Genomic DNA, 25,424 nt, shown 5'->3' on the forward strand with positions numbered 1-25,424 from the left:
AATTTTTGAGGTTAAAAAATTTATTATTATTATATTATTTATTAACAAAATTTAAAAATGTGTATGAAATCAATTGACATTTTATCACCTTTTGTTATAATAAATGTTGAAATTTGTTAACTCGAAAGCAATTAAAACATACCACGCCACTGATTGTTAAAAATTCGTCGAGAACACCAGCCGGTACCAACGTTGTTTGTCAAATGTTACTAAAAGTCAAGCGCGCCCTTTGATTATATATAATATGGATTGAGCTAACTGAATATATCTCTTAACAAAAATGTGGCTCAAGTTGAATAGACGCAGATGGAAAGCGATAATGTGAAAGTGTAACAAAGATAGACATAAAACGGTACTAAACAAACGGGCGCATGCGCACAAAAGTGTCAAACCTCTTCCATTTGACGTTTATCGTTTTGTTGTGTCACAGCCAGTCACACCGTTATGTTTAAAAATGTATCACATCACGTGTAAGTATTATAAATAATAAGGAAATTTTATTTTATTTTATTTATTTTTTTTTTTCATTTATTAATTTTGTTTTAAATTTACCGCCAAAATTAACGCACGCCCATTATATGTCAGTACGCTTCTATGTCTATCTCGGTTCGATCACCTTGCGCAAGCTATCTCTCTCGTTGGCTCAATCCATATTATACAGGGTGATTTATAACATACGGAGCAAACTAAAAGGGTAGGTACTTGGGGTCAAACTGAAGAGCTTTTGCTAATAATGTTTTGTTAAAAACTTAATGGTTACATAGATATCGCGTGTTAATTTTTTAAATAAGTTAACGTCAGTTTTTGAGAACCGCTGATATTCAGTAAACAACAATTAAAATACTTGTCAACGCCATCGTCATTTTTGAAGGAGCTGTTAAATGACATGTCCGCTGCTAGGTAACTGGATTGGCAGCAATGAAAACATGGATCAGCGGTTCTCAACAAACAAACACCAGTTTTTGAGCATTTTAACAAATTTTTAAATAGCAGTAACTGCCATATTACAAAGATTTTATTATTGGTGCTAATTATGCATTGTTTAAGTAACCCCGAAATATTCGCATTTCGAATTTAAACGTAGTGTAATACCGTATATCGTAAGAAATGCTCCACCATTAATTTAACTTTAACGTTCTATATCTTTGTAATTATTACGTTGTAGTCAAAACATTATTAAGAAAATATCTTCAGTTTGGCCCCTAGTACCCACCTTTTTAATCTGCTCCGTATGTTATAAATCACCCTGTATATAATCAAAGCGCGCCAAATTCAAACACCTTACAATCATTCTTGAACGTTCTGTATAATTAGATATTAATTTTTTTTTAATACGCACAAAAAAAATAAAAAAAGGGGCAAATTTCTGCACATACGAAAGTAGTTTCACACCTAAACGTACTCTTTCAATTGTACCGGTTGACACAGTTTAAACTTTGGAGTGCCCTCTATTCCGTCCCTTCATGTCGCATTGTTTATCGGTTACTCCTACAATTCCATCCACCCCGAAGCGAAAACGTTCGTTACTTCGGTTTGCAGTGTGTCGGTGCCGGCTGCGAGAGTTAATTCGCAAGTGCTTTTTTAAATTCCCTACTCGGAGGAGACAACGAAGTCGACAACGACGGCAAAGAGAGCAACGAGAGCATCGCGACGCGCATATCGCGACGGTATCGCAGGCGTCGCCGGAGGGCGCATTATTAAAACTGCTACACAAAGGGCCCTTTGCGACTTCCAACAAAGGGATATCCGAACGGCGGGCTTTGGCTTTCTTCCGCGGTCGCCAAACCGTGGTTCCGTTAATGGCGAGCGAATCCTTCGTCGTTCGTCGTTGTCGTCGTTCTTGTGTAGTACGGCGAGTAACCTCGGTCTAATAATTCACAATGGAAAAGGTACGTGCTTGTGTTGCTATTGTAAAAGAATGAAAAATAGTGAGCTTTAATCATATTAAATTCGATATGTAAGGTTTGAAATTTATTAACAGCTAGAAAAACAAAAAAAATTCATTTCATTCTCTTCATATTCGTATATTATTTACCAAAAGCAAATTTAAACACCGGTCGTGTTTTATTAAAAATGTTTGTGCCATATTTGAGAAAACAAAAATTAGAAGATATTAAAAGCACAATGACAGACAACGATTGTTTGGGTCGCATCGGATACTCGCTTTTGGAAAACGGGGTTGTTTTTCATGTGCTCCGCGTGACTAATTGCGCGAGTAAACATATTTTTATTAGCGCAGGCGCGTTTTTCTGGTTAATTGAGTTTTATATCGGCGTCGGTGGACGACGGCAATCCCATCCAAACCTGAACCCAAGCAAGCTTCTGCGCGTACGTTCTTTTTTTGCGCCCCCTGTCGCGTCACCCTAATGATAATGGATCGGCGTCGATAAACACGGCATCAATCGCCGAATGAGCCCCCAACCGGTTTTCGCTCATTTTGTTGGAGCCCCCAAACCCTCGTGAATCCATCCCGCAAAACAACGGACCTCCAAATCGCGCCGTTCTCGGTCCGGTTGGCTCGATTACGTCAACGTGACGCCGAAAGCCGAAAACTGTGTACACGTTGTCGCCGTATACAACGCGCACGTAATTTGCATTTCAACCGGAAAGAAAGATTTTCAACGCTCAACAGGCACACTGGTATAGAGTCGTTGAAATAAAATACGTTTTAAATTTGCGTTTTAAAGAGTATTATTTGAATAGCAAAAGCCTCGTTTAAATGAATTCTTTTTCTGTAATTTTGGCGGAGGCGCCGTTTACGTTTAATCATCACGCTTAACAAAAAGGACTAAAAGTATTTCCACAGAAAAACATTTATGAGAAATTATTTTCTGAAAAATATGTTGAAATTATATCCAACGTTTAATGATGTAAACATAAAATGTTAGTAATAATTACACAGAGCTTTGAATTTTAAAAAATCAAATATGTACAATAATTGTTTTTGGTTTTTCTTAAGGCTCCTTAACCGAGTCTGTCACCGTAGATTTCGAATTACTTCCTTATTTATTAATGGATTGGATTAATTTATCATTTGTCATGTTTCTACAATAGTTATGAATCCGGGACAAGAACAGAAAATGAAATTTGAAAAAAAATATTGCTTTATTTTTGAAAATATTGAATTCTTGGCCCGGATGTAAAACAATAAAATAGAAACATTATTCCTGTAGCACTTTTACGAAATATTAATAATAAACCCGTAATTAGTAATTTACGGTTTTACATTAAATTTTAATATTTTGGAATATATTTTACTTCCCGGATCTCACGAGCGATGATTGGTTAATGGAAAAAACATGTGTTCTGGCTATGTGAATCTCTGGCGAGTGGTTTGTAACGTAAAAAAACCGCAGACATAGATAAAAAACAAGTTTGTAGGCATAGTTCTTGTCTACCGACTGCATACTATGAAAGGGGAGGAAGCTTACTTTTTCTGATATCGTGCTATAGAATGTTCTGATTATCGATTTGCGCGTAAATACGAATCTAAAGTGTATTTTTATATTATTATTATTTTATATAAATACAGGGTGATTCTCAACCTATACCCATAAACTTGGAGATTTACTACTCACGACGAATACTGACTAATAGGCAAAAAAATTTGTAGTAAAAGATTTTTTGTTTCATAGATATCCGTGATATTAACTATCAAGAATACATAGAACATTTTAAAATAACATCACAGCAAGTGTTTTCCCATATTTTCTATCAATTGGCCTCCCGGAATCCACGATCTCTCATTAGCGCGGTCTAAACCAGGGTTTTGGCGAATTGTCTGGGCAGCAGCATGTAAATGATTTTGCAATATTGGCTCAGTATTAACTTCCGTTACGTACACTTTGCTTTTTAAGTGACCCGACAAGTAAAAATCAAAAGGGTTGAGGCTGGGCGATCACGGTCGCCAGGTCATTGGACCATCTCGACCTATTCATTTTCCAGGAAACACATTATTTAAATTTAGAGAAACTAAAAAACTTTTACTAATAATGAATAAATCCTCGAGTTTATGTGTATAGGTTGAGAATCACCCTGTATACTTTCAAGTAACACTAGGGAAGTGCCATACGGCGATTTTCTTGAAACTTGACATACAAGTAGGGTATGGAAAAATATTCGACACGTGTATTGTCATTTCTGCCCGATCGCCGTTTTAAGGGTAGAAATCACCCTTTCCGATTTTAGAGATATATTTGATTATTTTACGAATTATTTTTACGATTGTTGAGAAATTATGTCACTACTATCCGTGCAAAAAGTCAAGGCCCCTCACTTTAGAGATCGATATCTTCGTAACCGCTCGATGGAAAAAATTGCTGTAAAGTTTATTGTAATCAGTGAACATTTCTGCGTATCACATGTTAATTTGGAAATTTTCGGGTCCGCGGTTTTACTTTTATCGCGAGTTAAGTGAAAAAAGTACCCGATTTTTGAGAGTGCCAGCAACTTTGTCTACTTTGCGATTTTTTCTCTCCAAAACTATTTGACGAAAAAATTTCAAATTTGAACTGGTGGTAAACCGATGTGTTCTTAATGTGGGGCATATTTTATTTTTTCGATATTCCATATAGTTTCGCGGAAAATCGCGGTTTAGTAGGATGCGGTTATTTCGAAAACGACCTGGCGAATTTCAACGCGGTTTTTACCAAAATATGTCAAATAACGCGGATTTTCGGATTCCGTTATCAGTTTTTCAAAAATAAGGCTCCCTAATTTTTTAAGAACGATTTAATGGAATTACAAATTAAAGAAAAACAGAAATCAGCTATGCGGGGAGAGGAAGTCCCAGACAGTACGTCGCGCCTTTATCTTGCCTACATAAAGAAATAAGGCGCGACGTCCTGTCTGGGACGCACCATCTGTTCCGATTGGCCGGAACCCTCGTCACCCCGCAGAGCTTATTTCTGTTTCTTTTTAATTTGTAATTCCATTAAATCGTTCTTAAAAAAATAGGGATCCTTAATTTTGAAAAACTGATAACGGAATCCGACAACCAACATTATTTGACATATTTTGGTGGAAATTCACCCAACCGTTTTCGACATAACGGCGTCTTACTAAACCGCGATTTTCCGCGAAAGTATATGAAATATCGAAAAAATAAAATATGCCACTCATTGAGAACACATCAGACTACCACCTGTTCAAAATTCAAATTTTTTCGTACGATAGTTTTCGAGAAAAAAAATCGCAAAGTTGATAAAGTTGCCAATTCCGTAAAAAATCGGGTACATTTTTCATTTAACTCGCGGTAAAAAGAAAACCGTGGATCCAAAAATTTTCAGATTAACATAAGTTACGTAGTAATGTTCAGTGATTACAACAAACTTTGTTGCAATTTTTTTTATGGAGCGGTTGCGAAGATATCAATCTCTAAAGTGAGGGGCCTTGACTTTTTGCACGGATAGTAGGGGTTTTTTCTTCTATTTTCTTCTGGTTTACTTCTGTTTCAAAAACTGCAATAACTTGTATGTACTCTGCAATGATATTGCAATAATTAAATATGCTTGGTGTTTGACATCAATGTACATGCAGCACTTCTTTGCGGTAACAAACGGCAACCCTTCACATTACTGTCTGTACTAATTTTAAAGTATAGGTCAAAAAGCTCCCCGATTGCAAGCAACTATTTACTAATTTTGGGTTTCACCGATATTTAATTTATTATTTTTATTCAGTATAAATTTAGTTTAATAAATTTTAGGTACCCACAGTTCTTAATTGTTTCAGGTTGTAAATACATTATTCATAAATCTATTTATTCATTCCTTCATTGATAAAATGCATATTACCCAATAGGAAAACAGTGGGAATGTCTTGCCAGTACATGCTATCCTTTTTTGAACATTCGTTTCTCTGTCGTCAAACATATTCCAATCAAGCGGTTAAGGAGCCTTAACATTGTGTTGATTTAGATGAAAATACTTTTTTCTATACTTTTTCAATGTTATATTTATTTAAGTTCTCTATTCTACATGTTTCGAGGATCCAGTCCTCATCTTCAGGAAAATTCGTCAATTTTTGAATAAAAGATAACCATATCCCTCGGATTACAATTCAAAATTCTTACGATTAAACAATTAAAACAGAAATAAACTATTAAAATTGAATTGGAAGATTCTGGAATTCATCGGCGTGTATTATGGAACCAATTTTGGATGACGTATTATCGCTATGCTATGATAATAGCGATAATACGTCATCCAAAACTGGTTATGCTATGATAATAGAATTTTCCTGAAGATGAGGACTGGATCCTCGAAACATGTAGAATAGAGAACTTAAATAAATATAACATTGAAAAAGTATTTTCATCTAAATATGTACAAAACATTCTTGATACATCCTCTACACATTATTGGAAATAAACCAATCCACATCAAACGCTGTCAAGCCTTCTCTCGAACGGTAACTTCATTACACGAGTTCGTACAAACGAAACATATTTTCATTATTTACTACTAAACGAGCGTTAACCATTGTACAGGACCGCAAACTATCCGACATCCGGAGTGGTAATCTAGTGGTTATTTACAGCGCGCTGTGGATGCAAAACCGGTCGGGAAATTAATTATAATTATTGATAATGAAAGGTAATAATTAACTTCAATTAGCGTTGCGAAGCCACTATGTGACGCTCAACACCGCATTTAATTATTTTGAGCATTTACCTCTGGCGCATTTCGCGAAAACTTGTTTCAAGTGTAAAATCGTAAAATCGGGAAGACGTGTGCTGAATAATGGGTACTTTTAATAGGAGAATTTCACGTAAAACTTAGAAACAAAGAGGAGATCTGGGAGACAACTTTCGGCAAAGTGTTTGGTTAAAAGTTTTGTTCCGTCGACTTTCCCGTCTTTGGTCCGGCTTATTATCGTCCGTCTTTGATTAGAACCGATCGACGAAGCTACTTCATCGTCCACTACGGAGGAAATTTGTTCCTCGTCTGTTCGTTTTCTATTTGCTCCCCCCATCCACTAGCAAATTAAACTGTTTATCCGGTTCATTCCCTTCCGCGAATCGATTAAGTGTCGTAATTGCTTCCTTGCGGACCGACGGTATCGCCAATTATACCTTCATCCTCCTTTATTCCTACCCCTAATCGTAGGACTGAATAGTCTTGGCTCAAATTATCCTCCTTCCAACCGGTAAAATGCTGCGTAATTCTCCAAGCCAATTAACACGATTCGTGGTATGCTATACAAATTTCCTTTAAAACCTAACTAATTTGCGATATAAGTTTATGTGTTAGTCAAAAAATCTACAATTTTATTGTTAGTTCTAGTTTTGCGCTACCACTATCACTAGAACTAAGACAAGACCTAGAACTAGAATCATTCGGGATTAGCCGTACGTCTCTCAAGACGGCTAAACCCGAATGTTTCTAGTTCTCTGTCTAGTGTTAGTTCTAGTTTTGCACTAGCAATATCATTAGAATTAACACAAGGCCTAGAACTAGAATCATTCGGGTTTAGCCGTCTTGAGAGACGTGCGGCTAAATTCGAACGCTTCTAGTTCTAGTGCAAGTTCTAGTTTTACACTATCACTGTCACTAGAACTAACACAAGACCTAGAACTAGATTCATTCGGATTCAGCCGTCTTGAGAGACGTGCAGCTAAATCCGAACGCTTCTAGTTCTAGTGCAAGTTCTAGTTTTACACTAGCAATATCACTAGAATTAACACAAGACCTAGAACTAGAATCATTCGGGTTTAGCCGTCTTGAAAGACGTGCGGCTAAATCCGAATGTTTCTAGTCCTAGGTCTAGTGTTAGTTCTAGTTTTACACTAGCAATATCACTAGAATTAACACAAGACCTAGAACTAGAATTATTCGGGTTTAGCCGTCTTGAGAGACGTGCAGCTAAATCCGAACGCTTCTAGTTCTAGTGCAAGTTCTAGTTTTACACTAGCAATATCACTAGAATTAACACAAGACCTAGAACAAGAATCATTCGGCTTTAGCCGTCTTGAAAGACGTGCGGCTAAATCCGAATGTTTCTAGTCCTAGGTCTAGTGTTAGTTCTAGTTTTACACTAGCAATATCACTAGAATTAACACAAGACCTAGAACTAGAATCATTCGGGTTTAGCCGTCTTGAGAGACGTGCGGCTAAATCCGAATGTTTCTAGTCCTAGGTCTAGTGTTAGTTCTAGTTTTACACTAGTACTATCACTAGAACTAACAGAAGACCTAGAACCAGAATCATTCGGGTTTAGCTGTGCGTCTCTTATGACGGAAACTCAGAGTTATCAGAAGGACATCATCTTTTTCTAGCAAAACTTTTCCTTTGCAAAACTACCCAATAGCTGTACTATTAAGCTATGTTGCATTTGATATGGGACAGTGCAAGTGCATAGTAGTTTCGTAACTATAGTTACAGCATTCATATGTATGTTGCAGGCAAATGGTTATTTCAGGTAGATAGCTTTTTCCTAGTCAGATAGTGTCTGCCTAGGCAAACAGTAGTTCGTTACAGTTTTATCATTAAATGTCTAGGCAAATACTATTGGACAAGACAAATAGTATCTGTCTAAGTTTGTTTTAGGCAAATACCATTTTTTCGATACAACAATGCCATGTAGAGTAGGTACCTGTCCACAATAAAATAAAGTAGTTACAATCGTTATTAACCTACTTTTCTTAAATTAAAGTCACTAATGAGTGTCAAATGAGTCAAATTATTTGCGTATCATTTTCAAAAAAATGCATACTTAACAGTTTTATATACTTTTATTAAGTTTAATAAAAATACAAATAAACGATTTATTTCTTGAAGACCTAAATACAAAAATGTACTGGTTTTGACAATTGAAGGGGTCGGGAGAAAAAAGTGCCAAGCATCATGTTTGTTGTTTTGAGATATAGCAAGTTGAAAGTTTGGCTAAATCCATAAATAACATTTTAGTGCAGACAACAAACCAAAGTTTTTTAATACAAAGGTTATGTATCTATATACCGTTAAAAGTGAAGATGTAGGTAAAAAAAACGCTATTATAAGATAAAAATGGTTGTATAGAAAAATATGCACTGAATAATGTTGCTTGGCATTTTTTCCTCAAAAATAAAAGACATTAGGTTTGTTTGTACTTTTATTAAAACACACACTGTCATCGACAAAAAATACTCTTAACCAAAAAGGTACTTTTCAAATAGGCCTATATTACCACAACATCTTCCTTTTGGTCGTCTACTTCAGCGGAAGACTGTAGGCCATTGTAATATCCATGGTAGATGGGAGGAATGTATTGCATCAAGGATTTGACATCATCTAATTTTTTCTTATTGATTTTGTTGGGCGCATTTCTTTTTAAATGTAGTGCTGGAATAGAACTCCTTCCACGTTTCTTTAGGTTCAACACTAAAAACTCTTCGTTCATCAAGTGTTTGAGTTTCATTTGAAAAGGTTCTTCGCTGTCAAATTTAAAGCAAATAGCTTTGGAAAATCGTGGAGGAGTAACACCATCTGTACAAAACTTGCTTTTTGTGTTAAAGTAGGTCTCTTGCACCCTAGACAAATCGAGGAAATCCTCACTCATCATGCATGTTACGATGAAGTTCAGTGTTTTGTTCCACACTTTGCTACTATCTCTCTCCATTGCCCAGGACTGTACACATTTTGGTAGTGCTTGATATGATACTTTTCTATTTTTGAAAAGTCACGGTCTGATGGAAGATAAGTATGCCCAGTTATCAGGAAGTAATGTTTTATTGTTTCAAAACGTTTACTAGCTACAAGGTGTGACCAAAGCGACATTATGTTCCAATTTTTATTTTGTCCTCCGCAGTTGTCGGTAAATATTACCAACTTCTTTGCGTGGACATTTGCTACTAATAAGTACTTTACAATACAGCTTCCTATTTCATCACTGCCCCTTTTTCCAACTGATTCATCCCACATGAACATAAAACCTTGTCCAGAAGTGCAGTTATGGATACCTACGTTATAGGTCCACAGTTTCCTGCAGTAAAATGCAGGTCCACATGACAGTTTTGGTGTAGGGAGGGTTTGTTGCTAAATAATTGGGATCGCTGTCACTGTCATCAAATTCTTCATACAAGTCTTCTAGGTTTTCATAATAATCTTTAAGATTTCTAACACATTTCCTCTTTCCCTCCATTTCTCATGAGGAGCTTGACACTGTTTTCCCCAAAACTTTGCAAACAACCAGTTGAGGTAATAAAATGCAATGCAAATACAGAGCAATCTAACGGCAATAATTGAAATCTAAACAGTGCTGCTTGTAATTTGTTCAATTTACTCATAGACAGCACTGCTAAATTCGGTTAGGCCAAAATGATGCTTGGCACTTTTTTCTCCCGACCCCTTCAATTGTTGCTGGAATGGTATCTACTATTGCACATCATCTTATTTTTGAAACAAGTACACCTTTTTGTACTGCACTAAATTTCGAAGGATTTTGACATCCCTTGCCCAGAAAACAGCGACTGTGAACTGCTGGCCTGTCTTAAAAAGATAAAGTATTCCTGGGGATCATCCAAAGTATATCGAAGACACCGGTGTCAGGTCGCTTCGACTTAACCAATTTTTTAAAATCCTTTAGTAGCAATTTTATAGACGTTATTCGCTGATTCTGTTATAATACCTGCAAAAACATAAAACATTAAAAAAATTTCTCTCTAACAAGAAACTACTATTACCTTCTATATTCTTTTTGTCCAATGGCCCTCTATCATAGTTTGGAACTGCAATATTACGTATTTTCCTATTTCCAAATCATCAAAAAGAGTTCTTCTTCATTAACTCCACATCTTTCACTTGACCTTCGTAAGACAAATTTAACATAACTCGGCATACAATTCAACTGCCAGTCTTAGAATGTTGCATCTTTTTTTAAAATTATGCAACATTTTATCCCTTCCGCCATGACCGGTCGCTTTGTGCTGCTCATCTATTTTGTCAAAGAACTCTTCAATTGGTACAATATAAATGATATGTGTAACTTTCAGTTTTAGTATCACCTTTAGTGTACCAGATATTTCTAGTAAATCATACTTTACACCGTTGTATTTTTCTTTTGTTGTTAACGCTTGAACATTTCCACTCTTTTTAGTTCTATACTGTTTTAGAATATCAATCGATAGTATTTATCCTTGTATACCATTTTATTTCTGAATAAAAGAAGCTATATTTAATTTAAGAATTGGAAATAACAATTTAAATGAAAGAGGTGTAAATAAGTACTGAATTAAGAGATAAGAGTTTTTAAGAGCTATATACGAGCACTTACTGTGATAACATAACAAGTATATATAGCGCTTTATATAGATTATGATAGATTCCGGCGCCTCCACCATAAAAATAACCAAACAAAATTTTTGATTATTTATTTTTTTGTTGAAAATTTGTTTCGTTAGTGGCTCGATGGTCACAGCCGGTTCGGTTTGCCACCGTCACAACGACAAATTAGCACCCGCTAACCGCCCATAATCTGTCAACGTCAAGTTAAAATAATTCAGCTGTGCCGCCACTGGGATTTGAAATGTACCACGACGCCGACGGCGCGGTGGTTCGTGAATTGTATATTTCACTAAAAACTGGGTCCCATCAATCGCGTGTTATTGTGGCCTCAGTCGGCGTCAATCCTTAGTTTAGAGAACTGGCGGGGGTTCTAGGTGAGGATAATTAAAAGCCTTTAATAACGAACAGCTGCCGCAGCCACCCTCCGCAATATATACCACGGTGGCGGTGGCTTCAACGGCCCGCGGGACGAACTGGATTAAACAGACAATATAAATCACCGGGAGCTTTTGTTCTTATCTCCGCGTCGGGGCCTTTATAAGCTGCGCTTTAAATTTTCGGCTGAAATATGTGATGGCCGTCGAAAAATTGATAAGAGAAACGCTCGTTTGCATCAGACGTAATTGATATTCGTTAAAAGTTATTGATTCTTCATCTCAGGAGATGAGCATATTCAGGTGTATTTTGGCATAGATTTAGGCGATAATTTTAAAAATGGCTAAAATGAATTCGGGGTCCGATAAAAAATATCTATATTTTTTTATGTTATTCGATAAAAATATCACATTGAAAATGGTAAATTGACGTTTTAAAATGGAAAACGGCGGCGCAACAATGCGCGGCCACATCCTTATTTACTCAGCATTGTTTTGCCAACTTTTCCATTTCAGCTTTGCAACGATAACCGAAAAAATTCACAATTAAAATGTTTTATTTCGCAGTTTGCTTTTATCGCGTGACGTTTTTTAGTGTTTTTTTCTATTTCGTCTCGCTTTGATAATATTATATTTTTCGTTAGATAAGTTTAATTTAATTAATTAGTTAAATGGTAAGGTGCAGCGTGAGAGAGACAAACAGAAATCTAGGGGTTTTCCACCTGGATTCGTGACGTCATCAAAGTTCCGCGTACAACTCGTATGTGCGGAAGTACAGACACGTAGAAATCTCATTAGCACTAGATGTTCTTCTCGTATTGCTCCGAGATGTTCATCCACATCACCCGGAGAGAGTGTCCTTAAGTAGCTAACGTACGCAAAGATGTAAACGCCGTCGGGTTATTTCATTACGAACGTTACCTACAACTACAAATAAAGGTGCACTAATGAAATTTACCGTTTCCTGCTCGAATTAATTTCCTCTCTACTCGTTTTATCACTTTCTACCATCTATTAAAAATTAAAACATAGACTAATTTGGTGTCGTTTATTTGCAGGATGCTGTTTCGTGACCTTCTACACGCGGAAAGCTGCCCTGCAAGCTCAGGACGCGCTTCACAATGTAAAAACGTTGAACGGGGTAAGTCAAGTCTAGTAGCACAGTTGTGGATAGGGGAGAAAAGAAAAGGGGAGGAAGAATCTGTGGTCGCCCAAAAAGGGGTGCGCACGACCTCGTCGCCTTTCCACTACCCGGTTCTTCCACCAGATTTCGTTTTGAAGGTGATTTCGTATGCGGGTCACGTGGTGACCTTTGCCCCTCCGGCGGCAAAGGGTGTCGGCGCTATGGGCATGCAAAAAAGGCTACGGCAATGTCGCGGAAAACGGGGGGATTTCGAGGTACTAGCTAAAGGGGGGTTAGAAAGGGACGTTTCTACGCCGAACACGAATTTGTAAGCTTTAACAATGTTAATGAAACTGTGAAACTGTGAATTTTCTATTGTATTTTTGGGGTTCTTTAAAAGTTTAAAGAGATTCTTAAATCAATACTAAAATCACCGAGAACAACAATGATATTAAGTTCCGAAACTACATTATGATATTTCACATATGAAATCTAGTACTGTTTCACTCAAATACCACGTGAGAGAACATGAAAGACTGAAACCATACCTACAAACACTGCCGCCTCACCACCAATGATAATTAATAGAATTTAATTTCCAATAGGAGTTCTAACAGAATTATTTCCCTGATTATGGGATTGTATGCACTAATCGCCGTTTTCAATAAAATTTGCAATCTTGCTATTTCCAGAAGTATCTATACACGCTAATTAACTTCAACGTGTGACGGAGTACAATTAAATACGTTCTTTGCAGTTTCTAGAAACATCTATGCTTCTAGAGCTAAAACTAGAACTAACACTATACCTAGAACTAGAATCATTTGGGTTTAGCTGCACGTCTCTAAAGACGGCTAAACCTGAATGATTCTAGTTCTAGGTATAGTGTTACTTCTAGTTTTACAATTGCGCTGTCACTAGAGCTAACACTAGACCTAGAACTAGAAACATTCGGGCTTAGCCATTCGTCTCTCAAGACGGCTAAGTCCGAATGATTCTAGTTCTAGGTCTAGTGTTATTCCAGTGATAGTGCAAGTGTCAATTCTAGCTGTTATAACTAACACTAATACAAGCATTAGATCTTGAACTAGAAATAATCATCAAACCGAAGCAATATTCTTGGTAGTTGGGTTTCTTTTTCCCAGATAATAAATATTTACCCGATTTTGGGATTGTATGCACTAATCGCCGTTTTCAATAAAATTTGCAATCTTGCTGTTTCCAGAAATATCTATACACGCTAATTAACTTCAACGTGTGACGGAGTACAATTAAATACGTTCTTTGCAGTTTCTAGAAACATCTATGCTTCTAGAACTAAAACTAGAACTAACACTATACCTAGAACTAGAATCATTTGGGTTTAGCCGCACGTCTCTAAAGACGGCTAAACCTGAATGATTCTAGTTCTAGGTATAGTGTTAGTTCTAGTTTTACAATTGCGCTGTCACTAGAGCTAACACTAGACCTAGAACTAGAAACATTCGGGCTTAGCCATTCGTCTCTCAAGACGGCTAAGTCCGAATGATTCTAGTTCTAGGTCTAGTGTTATTCCAGTGATAGTGCACGTGTCAATTCTAGCTGTTATAACTAACACTAGTACAAGCATTAGATCTAGAACTAGAAATAATCATCAAACCGAAGCAATATTCTTGGTAGTTGGGTTTCTTTTTCCCAGATAATAAATATTTACCCGATTTTGGGATTGTATGCACTAATCGCCGTTTTCAATAAAATTTGCAATCTATTTCCAGAAATATCTATACACGCTAATTAACTTTAACGTGTGACAGAGTACAATTAAATACGTTCTTTGCAGTTTCTAGAAACACCTATGCTTCTAGAGCTAAAACTAGAACTAACACTATACCTAGAACTAGAATCATTTGGGTTTAGCCGCACGTCTCTAAAGACGGCTAAACCTGAATGATTCTAGTTCTAGGCATAGTGTTAGTTCTAATTTTACAATTGCGCTGTCACTAGAGCTAAAACTAGACCTAGAACTAGAAACATTCGGGCTTAGCCATTCGTCTCTCAAGACGGCTAAGTCCGAATGATTCTAGTTCTAGGTCTAGTGTTATTCCAGTGATAGTGCACGTGTCAATTCTAGCTGTTATAACTAACACTAGTACAAGCATTAGATCTAGAACTAGAAATAATCATCAAACCGAAGCAATATTCTTGGTAGTTGGGTTTCTTTTTCCCAGATAATAAATATTTACCCGATTTTGGGATTGTATGCACTAATCGCCGTTTTCAATAAAATTTGCAATCTATTTCCAGAAATATCTATACACGCTAATTAACTTTAACGTGTGACAGAGTACAATTAAATACGTTCTTTGCAGTTTCTAGAAACACCTATGCTTCTAGAGCTAAAACTAGAACTAACACTATACCTAGAACTAGAATCATTTGGGTTTAGCCGCACGTCTCTAAAGACGGCTAAACCTGAATGATTCTAGTTCTAGGCATAGTGTTAGTTCTAATTTTACAATTGCGCTGTCACTAGAGCTAAAACTAGACCTAGAACTAGAAACATTCGGGCTTAGCCGTTCGTCTCTCAAGACGGCTAAGTCCGAATGATTCTAGTTCTAGGTCTAGTGTTATTCCAGTGATAGTGCAAGTGTCAATTCTAGCTGTTATAACTAACACTAGTACAAGCATTAGATCTAGAACTAGAAATAATCATCAAACCCAAGCAATATTCTTGGTAGTGATGGGCATAATCGAGATATATGAATAATCGATTATTAATCGATTATTTTATTATTAATCGATTATTTTACAATCGAATAAAATAATCGAATGAAATAGTTGATTATAACATCATCAATCGTTTTTCCATTCGATTATGTTTTCATTCGATGATGAAAGTTGAAATAACATTCTATCTAAAATATTTACGGTATTACTACTTCACAGGGCTGTTTCGGGGATTTACCGAATTCTTTGAAACTCCATGTATATACACATGCACATCCCTACCCGAACTACATTGATTGTTCACTCCACCACAAACTACTCGGCAGTATTGTTGTGTTGTTTTGCAACCAGGTCAAGTGTTTGTGTATTGTTCTGTGTTTCAAATATGAGAAACGCTATTACTGTTCATTTCAATAAGACTCACCAACTCTGCATAGCACATACGCTGAACCTATGTACCATGGACGCCCTCAAACAAGCAGATCTACAGCAATTGCTCGAGAAATGCAAAAATATTGTGGGGCACTTTAAAAGAAGCATCTGGTGAACTGGCCAAAATGCAGAATCAAATGAAACTTCCTCTGCTAAAAGTGAAACAGGACGTTTCAACAAGATGGAATTCTTGCTTGGCGATGATGCAAAGATTAGAGGAATTAAAAGTTCTGTTGTCAGCAGCAATGTCCAATCTTCCCGGATCACCTTTACTTTTGTCATCGGAAGACTGGGCACTAATTAAAGACTGCATATGTATTTTAAAACCTATAGAAGCTATGACTTCCGAGTTGTCGGGAGAAAAATATATAACGTTGTCCATTATCATCCCCTTAATTCGTGGTGTCCAACACGCTGTTGAGAATGCACAACCAATAACTTCCACGTGAAAGATATTGCAAACTAATTTTCATGATATCCGTATTGAGGAGATTGGGTTATGTTGAATCTTAAAAAATTTGTGCAAACGCGACATTATTGGACCCCAGATTAAAGATATTGGCCTTCGATAAGGTAATAAATGGTAATCAAGTCCTTAAATGGATTACAGAAGAAGTAGAGGATTTGATTATGACTATCACTCAGCATCTAGAAACTCCAAATTCTGAAATATCTTGTACTCAGGGGCGTGCAAGTAAATTATTACTATTAACTCATTTTCGTTAACAGTTTTTTTTTGTTTGTTATTGCAACAGTTCGATAATAGAGTATATTTGAATATAAATGTTAGATTCCAGCGAGAACAACCAAGCTAGTTTACTTTAAAAGCATTTTGATATAAAGGTTAAGCAGGAATTCAGCGGGTCCACACCTACAAATTCTGCCGAAGCACAAGTGAAGCAGTACCTAGACCTACCATTGGTAGATAGGGAGCTAAATCTTTTAGACTTTTGGGACTCCAAGAAGGAGATCTTCCCGGAACTATATAAACTTGCAAATAAGTACCTCTGCGTGCCATCTAAGAGGGTATTCTCAAAAGCAAGCGAGTTAACAAAGGACAGAAGGAGTAGGTTACGCAACAATATGATCAACGAAATCATGTTTTTAAATAGTAATATGTAGTGCAATAAATACTTTCTTTGAAATATGTATTTTGACTGACCATCCTCTATATTATCATGGGGAATCAAATAATCATTCCTTTTTTTACTTCATATTAAACAACTAGTAATGAATGCAAACATAAAACGTGGATTCTACTAATCATTTGAGGCTCTATTTAATTTAAATATTAAAATGAGACATTCAGAGAAGTCGGTAAATTCCCAAAACAGCCCTAAAGTAGCATGCCAGTCAATATTTTATATAGAATTTTATTTTAACTTTCAACATCGAATGAAAAAATAATCGAATAGAAAAATAATCGAATGGAAAAATAATCGATTATTTTGTTCGATTATTTCATTCGATTATTTTACAATCTATTATCTTTTAGAATAATCGATATCTCGAATGATCGTGTATAATCGGTTAATCGACTATGGTCATTCGATTATGCCCATCACTACTTCTTGGTAGTTGGGTTTCTTTTTCCCAGATAATAAATATTTACCCGATTTTGGGATTATTTGTAAAAATGCATTTCGTAGCGCAAGATAAAATAATGTCGACAAAGATTGTTCGTTGAATTTTAATTTAGCGCAAAATAAGATAACATTGCTCAGAGTGAAATGAAAATAATTGTAGTGACGTTCAATGTATGCATAATAAGTTGCATACAATTTAGGCGGTTGAATTACTTGAACAATCAATTAAGTTTTTCTGTTTATATCATTAAATCTTCAAATCTTAATAATTAATTAATTAAAAGTACGTTTGCATAATATACTCAAATTACAATGAAATGGATGTATTAAATGAAAATGTAGGAACAACGTGTATGTCTACTAAGACTTCGTCTATTTACTCAAGGTTTCCAACGATAATTTTATCGCAAACAGTACCGGGGAAATGTGACGTAATTTCACATGCATGGCTTCTTCGTGAGCCATAACCTTAGGGGTGCAAATGCCAGAAAAGATATGCCCACGTCGAATGCAATGTCCGGATAACACGTAACTGGCGTACATCAGCGCGGGTTGTGTGTGCATGAAATACTAACTAGACGTCCGCTAAACGCGCTGCAATTTGACTCGACAAGGCTTAGAATAGTTTAGTAACTACGACCTAGCGGCACAACGCTTTATTTATGTTTCGGTCCGGCTTTGCATGTTATGCACTACGAACCAACATATAGGCATTCATAAGGAGGAAGTTTCAAAATGTCCCTTCCGGTACGTTTGTTGAAATAAAAAATTAGACGAAATTTTGGTGGATGCGACGGGATTTCGATGTTTTAACAAAAAAGAACGTATTTAATTGTACTCTGTCACACGTTAAAGTTAATTAGCTTTCAAATTAGCTTAAAAGTATAGCCGTGTACATTCGTTTCGTCAATTTTCAAGGGAGATCGTGTCGTTCGTAATGCACTTTTAACGGCATACTTCCAAATGCAATTTTCCCTGATTGGGCTGCCCTTTCGAGTGAGGAAAATCGCAAACGCGCATATTGATTTGTCATACATATTGAGCCTCCCAGAAACAGGTCAGCGAGGCGCCGGGAACGATAAGAATTCCACCGGAATTCAAGACGCAAATTTCCTCGTGAAATTACATTTTATCGAGGAATTTCTTGGGCCGTCGGTCGCATATCCTCGTTTGCCCGTCACAGCGAAATTTTGTTTACCAGCTGCCTTACTCCATTTACTCGTTTACTTATGTACGACTAACTCTTCATTTGTACCAAAGAAAATTAACGGTTTTAATTTTTATTTATTCCAGATGCACCATCCTATACAAATGAAACCTGCAGATAGTGAAAATAGAAACGGTAAGTGCAACTACTTTATTTTAATATAAAATAACTATTAATAAATATAATAAGTTAAGTTTCACGCTCGATGTTAATTGAACCAAAATTAGAACTAATACTAGACCTAGAACTAGAAACGTTCAGGTTTAGCCACGTCTCTCAAGACGGCTTAACCGGAACTTTTGATCATTTTTTGATCGCATTGCAAATTTCAGGAACAATAGAAAAGCTTAGCTTTTAGAAAAGCGTAAGCTTTTTAATGAAAAAAGCCGATTTTGAAGATATCTTGTAGTTTATGAAAAAAATGTGTTTAAACGCAACTATGTCTTCCTTCATTTTTTAGGGGAGAGAATTTGTTGCGATGTTTTCAAAAAATCGGCTAAAATCTAATTTTTAATAAATCAATTTGAAACTATCAGCAATTATAAAGGAAATTGTAAGCTTTTCAATGAAAAAGGCCGCTTTTAAAAAAATCAATTCGTTTTTGAGATATCAACTTTCAAAGTCCATCAATTTTTTTTTGCTTTTTAGGTTAAATATAAGATGGAATCATTTTTAAAAAAAATCGTAATTAATCGATTTTTTGCGATATTGTATTGCATTTTTGAGGGATTATAGAAAAAAGCATTAGCTTTTTAATGAAAAAAGGCGATTTTGAAAATATCTTTTAGTTTTTGAGAAAAACGTTTTTAAACGCAACTATGTCTTCCTTCATTTTTTAGGGAAGAGAATTTGTTGCGATGTTTTCAAAAAATCTGCTAAAATCTAATTTTTAATAAATCGATTTGAAACTATCAGCAATTATAAAGGAAATTATAGGCTTTTCAATGAAAAAGGCCGCTTTTAAAAAAATCAATTCCTTTTTGAGATATCAACTTTCAAAGTTCATCCATTTTTTTTTTGCTTTTTAGGTTAAATTTAAGATGGAATAATTTTAAAAAAAATTGTAATTAATCGATTATTTGCGATATCGTATTGCATTTTTGAGGAATAATAGAATAAAGCCTTAACTTTTTAATGAAAAAAGCCAATTTTGAAAATATCTTTTAGTTTTTGAGAAAAACGTTTTTAAACGCAACTATATTTTCCTTCATTTTTTAGGGAAGAGAATTTGTTGCGATGTTCTCAAAAAATCGGTTAAAATCTAATTTTTAATAAATCAATTTGAAACTATCAGCAATTATAAAGGAAATTATAAGCTTTTCAATGAAAAAGACAGCTTTTAAAAAAATCAATTCGTTTTTGAGATATCAACTTTCAAAGTTCATCAATTTTTTTTTTTTGCTTTTTAGGTTAAATTTAAGATGGAATCATTTTTAAAAAAAATCGTAATTAATCGATTATTTGCGATATCGTATTGCATTTTTGAGGAATTATAGAAAAAAGCGTTAGCTTTTTAATGAAAAAAGCCGATTTTGAAAATATCTTTCAGTTTTTGAGAAAAATGTTTTTAAACGCAACAATGTATTCCTTCATTTTTTAGGGAAGAGAATTTGTTGCGATGTTTTCAAAAAATCGGCTAAAATCTAATTTTTAATAAATCGATTTGAAACTATCAGCAATTATAAAGGAAATTATAAGCTTTTCAATGAAAAACACAGCTTTTAAAAAAATCAAATCGTTTTTGAGATATCAACTTTCAAATTTCATCAATTTTTTTTTTGCTTTTTAGGTTAAATTTAAGATGGAATCATTTGAAAAAAATCGTAATTAATCGATTATTTGCGATATCGTATTGCATTTTTGAGGAATAATAGAAAAAAGCGTTAGCTTTTTAATGAAAAAAGCCGATTTTGAAAATATCTTTTAGTTTTTGAGAAAAACGTTTTTAAACGCAACTATGTCTTCCTTCATTTTTTAGGGAAGAGAATTTGTTGCGATGTTTTAAAAAAATCGGCTAAAATCTAATTTTTAATAAATCAATTTCAAACTATCAGCAATTATAAAGGAAATTATAACCTTTTCAATGAAAAAGACAGCTTTTAAAAAAATGAATTCGTTTTTGAGATATCAACTTTCAAAGTTCATCAATTTTATTTTTTGCTTTTTAGGTTAAATTTAAGATGGAATCATTTTTAAAGAAATCGTAATTAATCGATTATTTGCGATATCGTATTGCATTTTTGAGGAATTATAGAAAAAAGCGTTAGCTTTTTAATGAAAAAAGCCGATTTTAAAAATATCTTTTAGTTTTTGAGAAAAACGTTTTTAAACGCAACAATGTCTTCCTCCATTTTTTAGGGAAGAGAATTTGTTGCGACGTTTTCAAAAAATCGGCTAAAATCTAATTTTTAATAAATCGATTTGAAACTATCAGCAACTATAAAGGAAATTATAAGCTTTTCAATGAAAAAGACAGCTTTTAAAAACATCAATTCGTTTTTGAGATATCAACTTTTAAAGTTCATCAATTTTATTTTTTGCTTTTTAGGTTAAATTTAAGATGGAATCATTTTTAAAGAAATCGTAATTAATCGATTATTTGCGATATCGTATTACATTTTTGAGGAATTATAGAAAAAAGCCTTAGCTTTTTAATGAAAAAAGCCGATTTTGAAAATATCTTTTAGTTTTTGAGAAAAACGTTTTTAAACGCAACAATGTCTTCCTTCATTTTTTAGGGAAGAACATTTGTTGCGATGTTTTCAAAAAATCGGCTAAAATCTAATTTTTAATAAATCGATTTGAAATTATCAGCAATTATAAAGGAAACTGTAAGCTTTTCAATGAAAAAGACAGCTTTTAAAAAAATCAATTCGTTTTTGAGATATCAACTTTCAAAGTTCATCAATTTTTTTTTTGCTTCTTAGGTTCAATTTAAGATGGAATAATTTTTAAAAAAATCGTAATTAATCGATTATTTGCGATATCGTATTACATGTTTGAGGAATTATAGAATAAAGCGTTAGCTTTTTAATGAAAAAAGCCGATTTCGAAAATATCTTTCAGTTTTTGAGAAAAATGTTTTTAAACGCAACAATGTCTTCCTTAATTTTTTAGGGAAGAGAATTTGTTGCGATGTTTTCAAAAATTCGGCTAAAATCTAATTTTTAATAAATCGATTTGAAATTATCAGCAATTATAAAGGAAACTGTAAGCTTTTCAATGAAAAAGACAGCTTTTAAAAAAATCAATTCGTTTTTGAGATATCAACTTTCAAAGTTCATCAATTTTTTTTGCTTTTTAGGTTAAACTTAAGATGTAACCATTTTTTAAAGAAATCGTAATTAATCGATTATTTGCGATATCGTATTACATTTTTGAGGAATTATAGAAAAAAGCGTTAGCTTTTTAATGAAAAAAGCCAATTTTGAAAATATCTTTTAGTTTTTAAGAAAAACATTGTTAAACGCAACAATGTCTTCCTTCATTTTTTAGGGAAGAGAATTTGTTGCGATGTTTTCAAAAAATCGGCTAAAATCTAATTTTTAATAAATCGATTTGAAACTATCAGCAATTATAAAGGAAACTGTAAGCTTTTCAATGAAAAACACAGCTTTTAAAAAAATCAATTCGTTTTTGAGATATCAACTTTCAAAGTTCATCAATTTTTTTTTTGCTTTTTAGGTTAAATTTAAGATGGAATCATTTTTAAAGAAATCGTAATTAATCGATTATTTGCGATATCGTATTGCATTTTTGAGGAATAATAGAATAAAGCGTTAGCTTTTTAATGAAAAAAGCCGATTTTGAAAATATCTTTTAGTTTTTGAGAAAAACGTTTTTAAACGCAACAATGTCTTCCTTCATTTTTTAGGGAAGAAAATTTGTTGCGATGTTTTCAAAAAATCGGCTAAAATCTAATTTTTAATAAATCGATTTGAAACTATCAGCAATTATAAAGGAAATTATAAGGTTTTCAATGAAAAAGACAGCTTTTAAAAAAATCAATTCGTTTTTGAGATATCAACTTTCAAAGTTCATCCATTTTTTTTTTGCTTTTTAGGTTAAATTTAAGATGGAATCATTTTAAAAAAATCGTGATTAATCGATTATTTGCGATATCGTATTGCATTTTTTTAGGAATAATAGAATAAAGCGTTAGCTTGTTAATGAAAAAAGCCGATTTTGAAAATATCTTTTAGTTTTTGAGAAAAACGTTTTTAAACGCAACAATGTCTTCCTTCATTTTTTAGGGAAGAGAATTTGTTCCGATGTTTTCAAAAAATCGGCTAAAATCTAATTTTTAATAAATCGATTTGAAACTATCAGCAATTATAAAGGAAATTATAAGGTTTTCAATGAAAAAGACAGCTTTTAAAAAAATCAATTCGTTTTTGAGATATCAACTTTCAAAGTTCATCAATTTTTTTTGCTTTTTAGGTTAAATTTAAGATGGAATCATTTTTAAAGAAATCGTAATTAATCGATTATTTGCGATATCGTATTGCATTTTTGAGGGATTATAGAAAAAAGCGTTCGCTTTTTAATGAAAAAAGCCGATTTTGAAAATATCTTTTAGTGTTTGAGAAAAACGTTTTTAAACGCACAATGTCTTCCTTCATTTTTTAGGGAAGAGAATTTGTTGCGATGTTTTCAAAAAATCGGCTAAAATCTAATTTTTAATAAATCGATTTGAAACCATCAGCAATTATAAAGAAAACTAGAAGCTTTTCAATGAAAAAGACAGCTTTTAAAAAAATCAATTCGTTTTTGAGATATCAACTTTCAAAGTTCATCAATTTTTTTTGCTTTTTAGGTTAAATTTAAGATGGAATCATTTTAAAAAAATCGTGATTAATCGATTATTTGCGATATCGTATTGCATTTTTGAGGAATAATAGAATAAAGCGTTAGCTTTTTAATGAAAAAAGCCGATTTTGAAAATATCTTTTAGTTTTTGAGAAAAACGTTTTTAAACGCAACAATGTCTTCCTTCATTTTTTAGGGAAGAAAATTTGTTGCGATGTTTTCAAAAAATCGGCTAAAATGTAATTTTTAATAAATCGATTTGAAACTATCAGCAATTATAAAGGAAACTATAAGCTTTTCAATGAAAAAGACAGCTTTTAAAAAAATCAATTCGATTTTGAGATATCAACTTTCAAAGTTCATCAATTTTTTTTGCTTTTTAGGTTAAATTTAAGTTTCAATCATTTAAAAAAAATCATGATTACTCGATTATTTACGATATCCTATTGCAATTTTTAGGAATGATAGAAAAAAGCTGTAGCTTTTGAATGAAAAAAGCCGATTTTCAAAATATTAGACAAAAAAAATTTAAACCTAAAGTTTTAGTTCAACATAATAATTTAATTCCACCAACAAAACTCATCAGTTAAGGCGAGAAATAATTCTCGGCACTTAATTTTTGACTTTAGTCCAACTTTTTGCAGCTGGTCCTGTTCCTCATAATATCTATTTTTAATCACCTATTAACTTTATTGTATTAATTAAGGCAACGATTAAGATTTATTTGTCTTAAAATTTCAATAACTTAATATTCATGTGGCCGGATTAGCTTTATCACTGTTCATGAACACGTTTATGTACGATATATGAGAAGTAAACGAACCCGATACGTTCGAAAGCATGCGCCTTTGTTCTTCTTTCCCCCTTTCCGTACTAATCGCCGCCGGTTTGTTATCGCGAAATAAACATCGTGGCCGATAGCGAACAATAAGAAAGAAAAATAGTTATAACGAAGAATGTCGATAACAACGCACTACGTGATTGTTGAAGTTAAACATGCGGTACGATTAATTTTTTATCATACTTTCTATATATGCATACTTTCAACAGATATGCCCAACTCTAATCTGTTCAAATTATTTATATAAATAAATTTTATAAAAGGAAACATAAAAAATGTTGAAAGGAAATATTTGATACACAATCATAACTTGTGTGTGGTACTAAACCACACCAAAGGTAAATAAACGGTAAATTTCGAACGTCCGTTCATTGTGAGATTTAGGTGCAGAGTAGGTTAATGGGCTAGTTTAACTGCACGTGCTAACAAACACTTTCTATTTAGTATACCATTTGGTGCTAAAAGGGCTTTCTGGCATTTTCAATTTTAAGAATTCCCACCAAGCCCGAATAAATTTATCGATTTTTAGATTAAAAGCGTTTTTTTAAAAATAAATAACCCACCAAAGTAAACAAATAAATAACAATTATTTTAAGCTCTATTTAATTTAATTTAATCAAAGGCTCAAATGACGCACTAACCATATTTTAATTACCAATTATCCCTAATTTCGGTTAATTTTAGTGTAATCGTGTAAAAATGACTTCGCACGCAAACAAAACGAGAACAGTCCACCCATTTATTTAATATTTCATGTCGGTCCGTTTCAATTATTGATTTTAATCTATTGCCATTTAAACAATTTGAAAGCTTTCGCGGAAATAGGCGTTTAAAAGTTATTTCGAATCGAACGATGGGTTTTATGCTTTAAATAGGAGTATGTTATTCATAACTCTTTACAAATATTTAAAATTTCATTGTCTGCTTTGTTTTTTAATGAACATGATTCGGTATCGAATGAAACTTTTGAACTTGAAAGTGTATTTAGACTAGGGTTGCCATATTTCCAGTGTAGTAAACCGGGACACCTACAATAATTATCGACTAACGTAGTCCAGTTTACGCCCTAAGAATGATTTTTC

At 33.8% G+C, this 25,424-nt stretch overlaps 1 protein-coding gene across 20 annotated transcripts in view; it reads left to right on the plus strand.

Moving 5' to 3' along the window:
• The window catches only part of LOC111417928 (CUGBP Elav-like family member 1), a 207,176-nt gene that overhangs the window by 138,687 nt on the left and 43,065 nt on the right, over positions 1-25,424 (plus strand). For all 20 annotated transcript variants that reach the window (XR_011642467.1, XR_011642468.1, XR_011642469.1 and 17 more), the window contains 2 exons: positions 12,697-12,779; positions 18,779-18,827. Coding sequence is in view for 17 of the 20 variants with exons in the window: in XM_023050360.2 (XP_022906128.1) it covers positions 12,697-12,779; positions 18,779-18,827 (132 nt within the window). In the remaining 3 variants the exon portion in view is untranslated. The remainder of the gene's footprint in view (positions 1-12,696; positions 12,780-18,778; positions 18,828-25,424) is intronic.

This window comes from Onthophagus taurus, chromosome 2, assembly GCF_036711975.1.
Source record: "Onthophagus taurus isolate NC chromosome 2, IU_Otau_3.0, whole genome shotgun sequence".
In the NCBI taxonomy this organism is placed as follows: domain Eukaryota; kingdom Metazoa; phylum Arthropoda; class Insecta; order Coleoptera; family Scarabaeidae; genus Onthophagus; species Onthophagus taurus.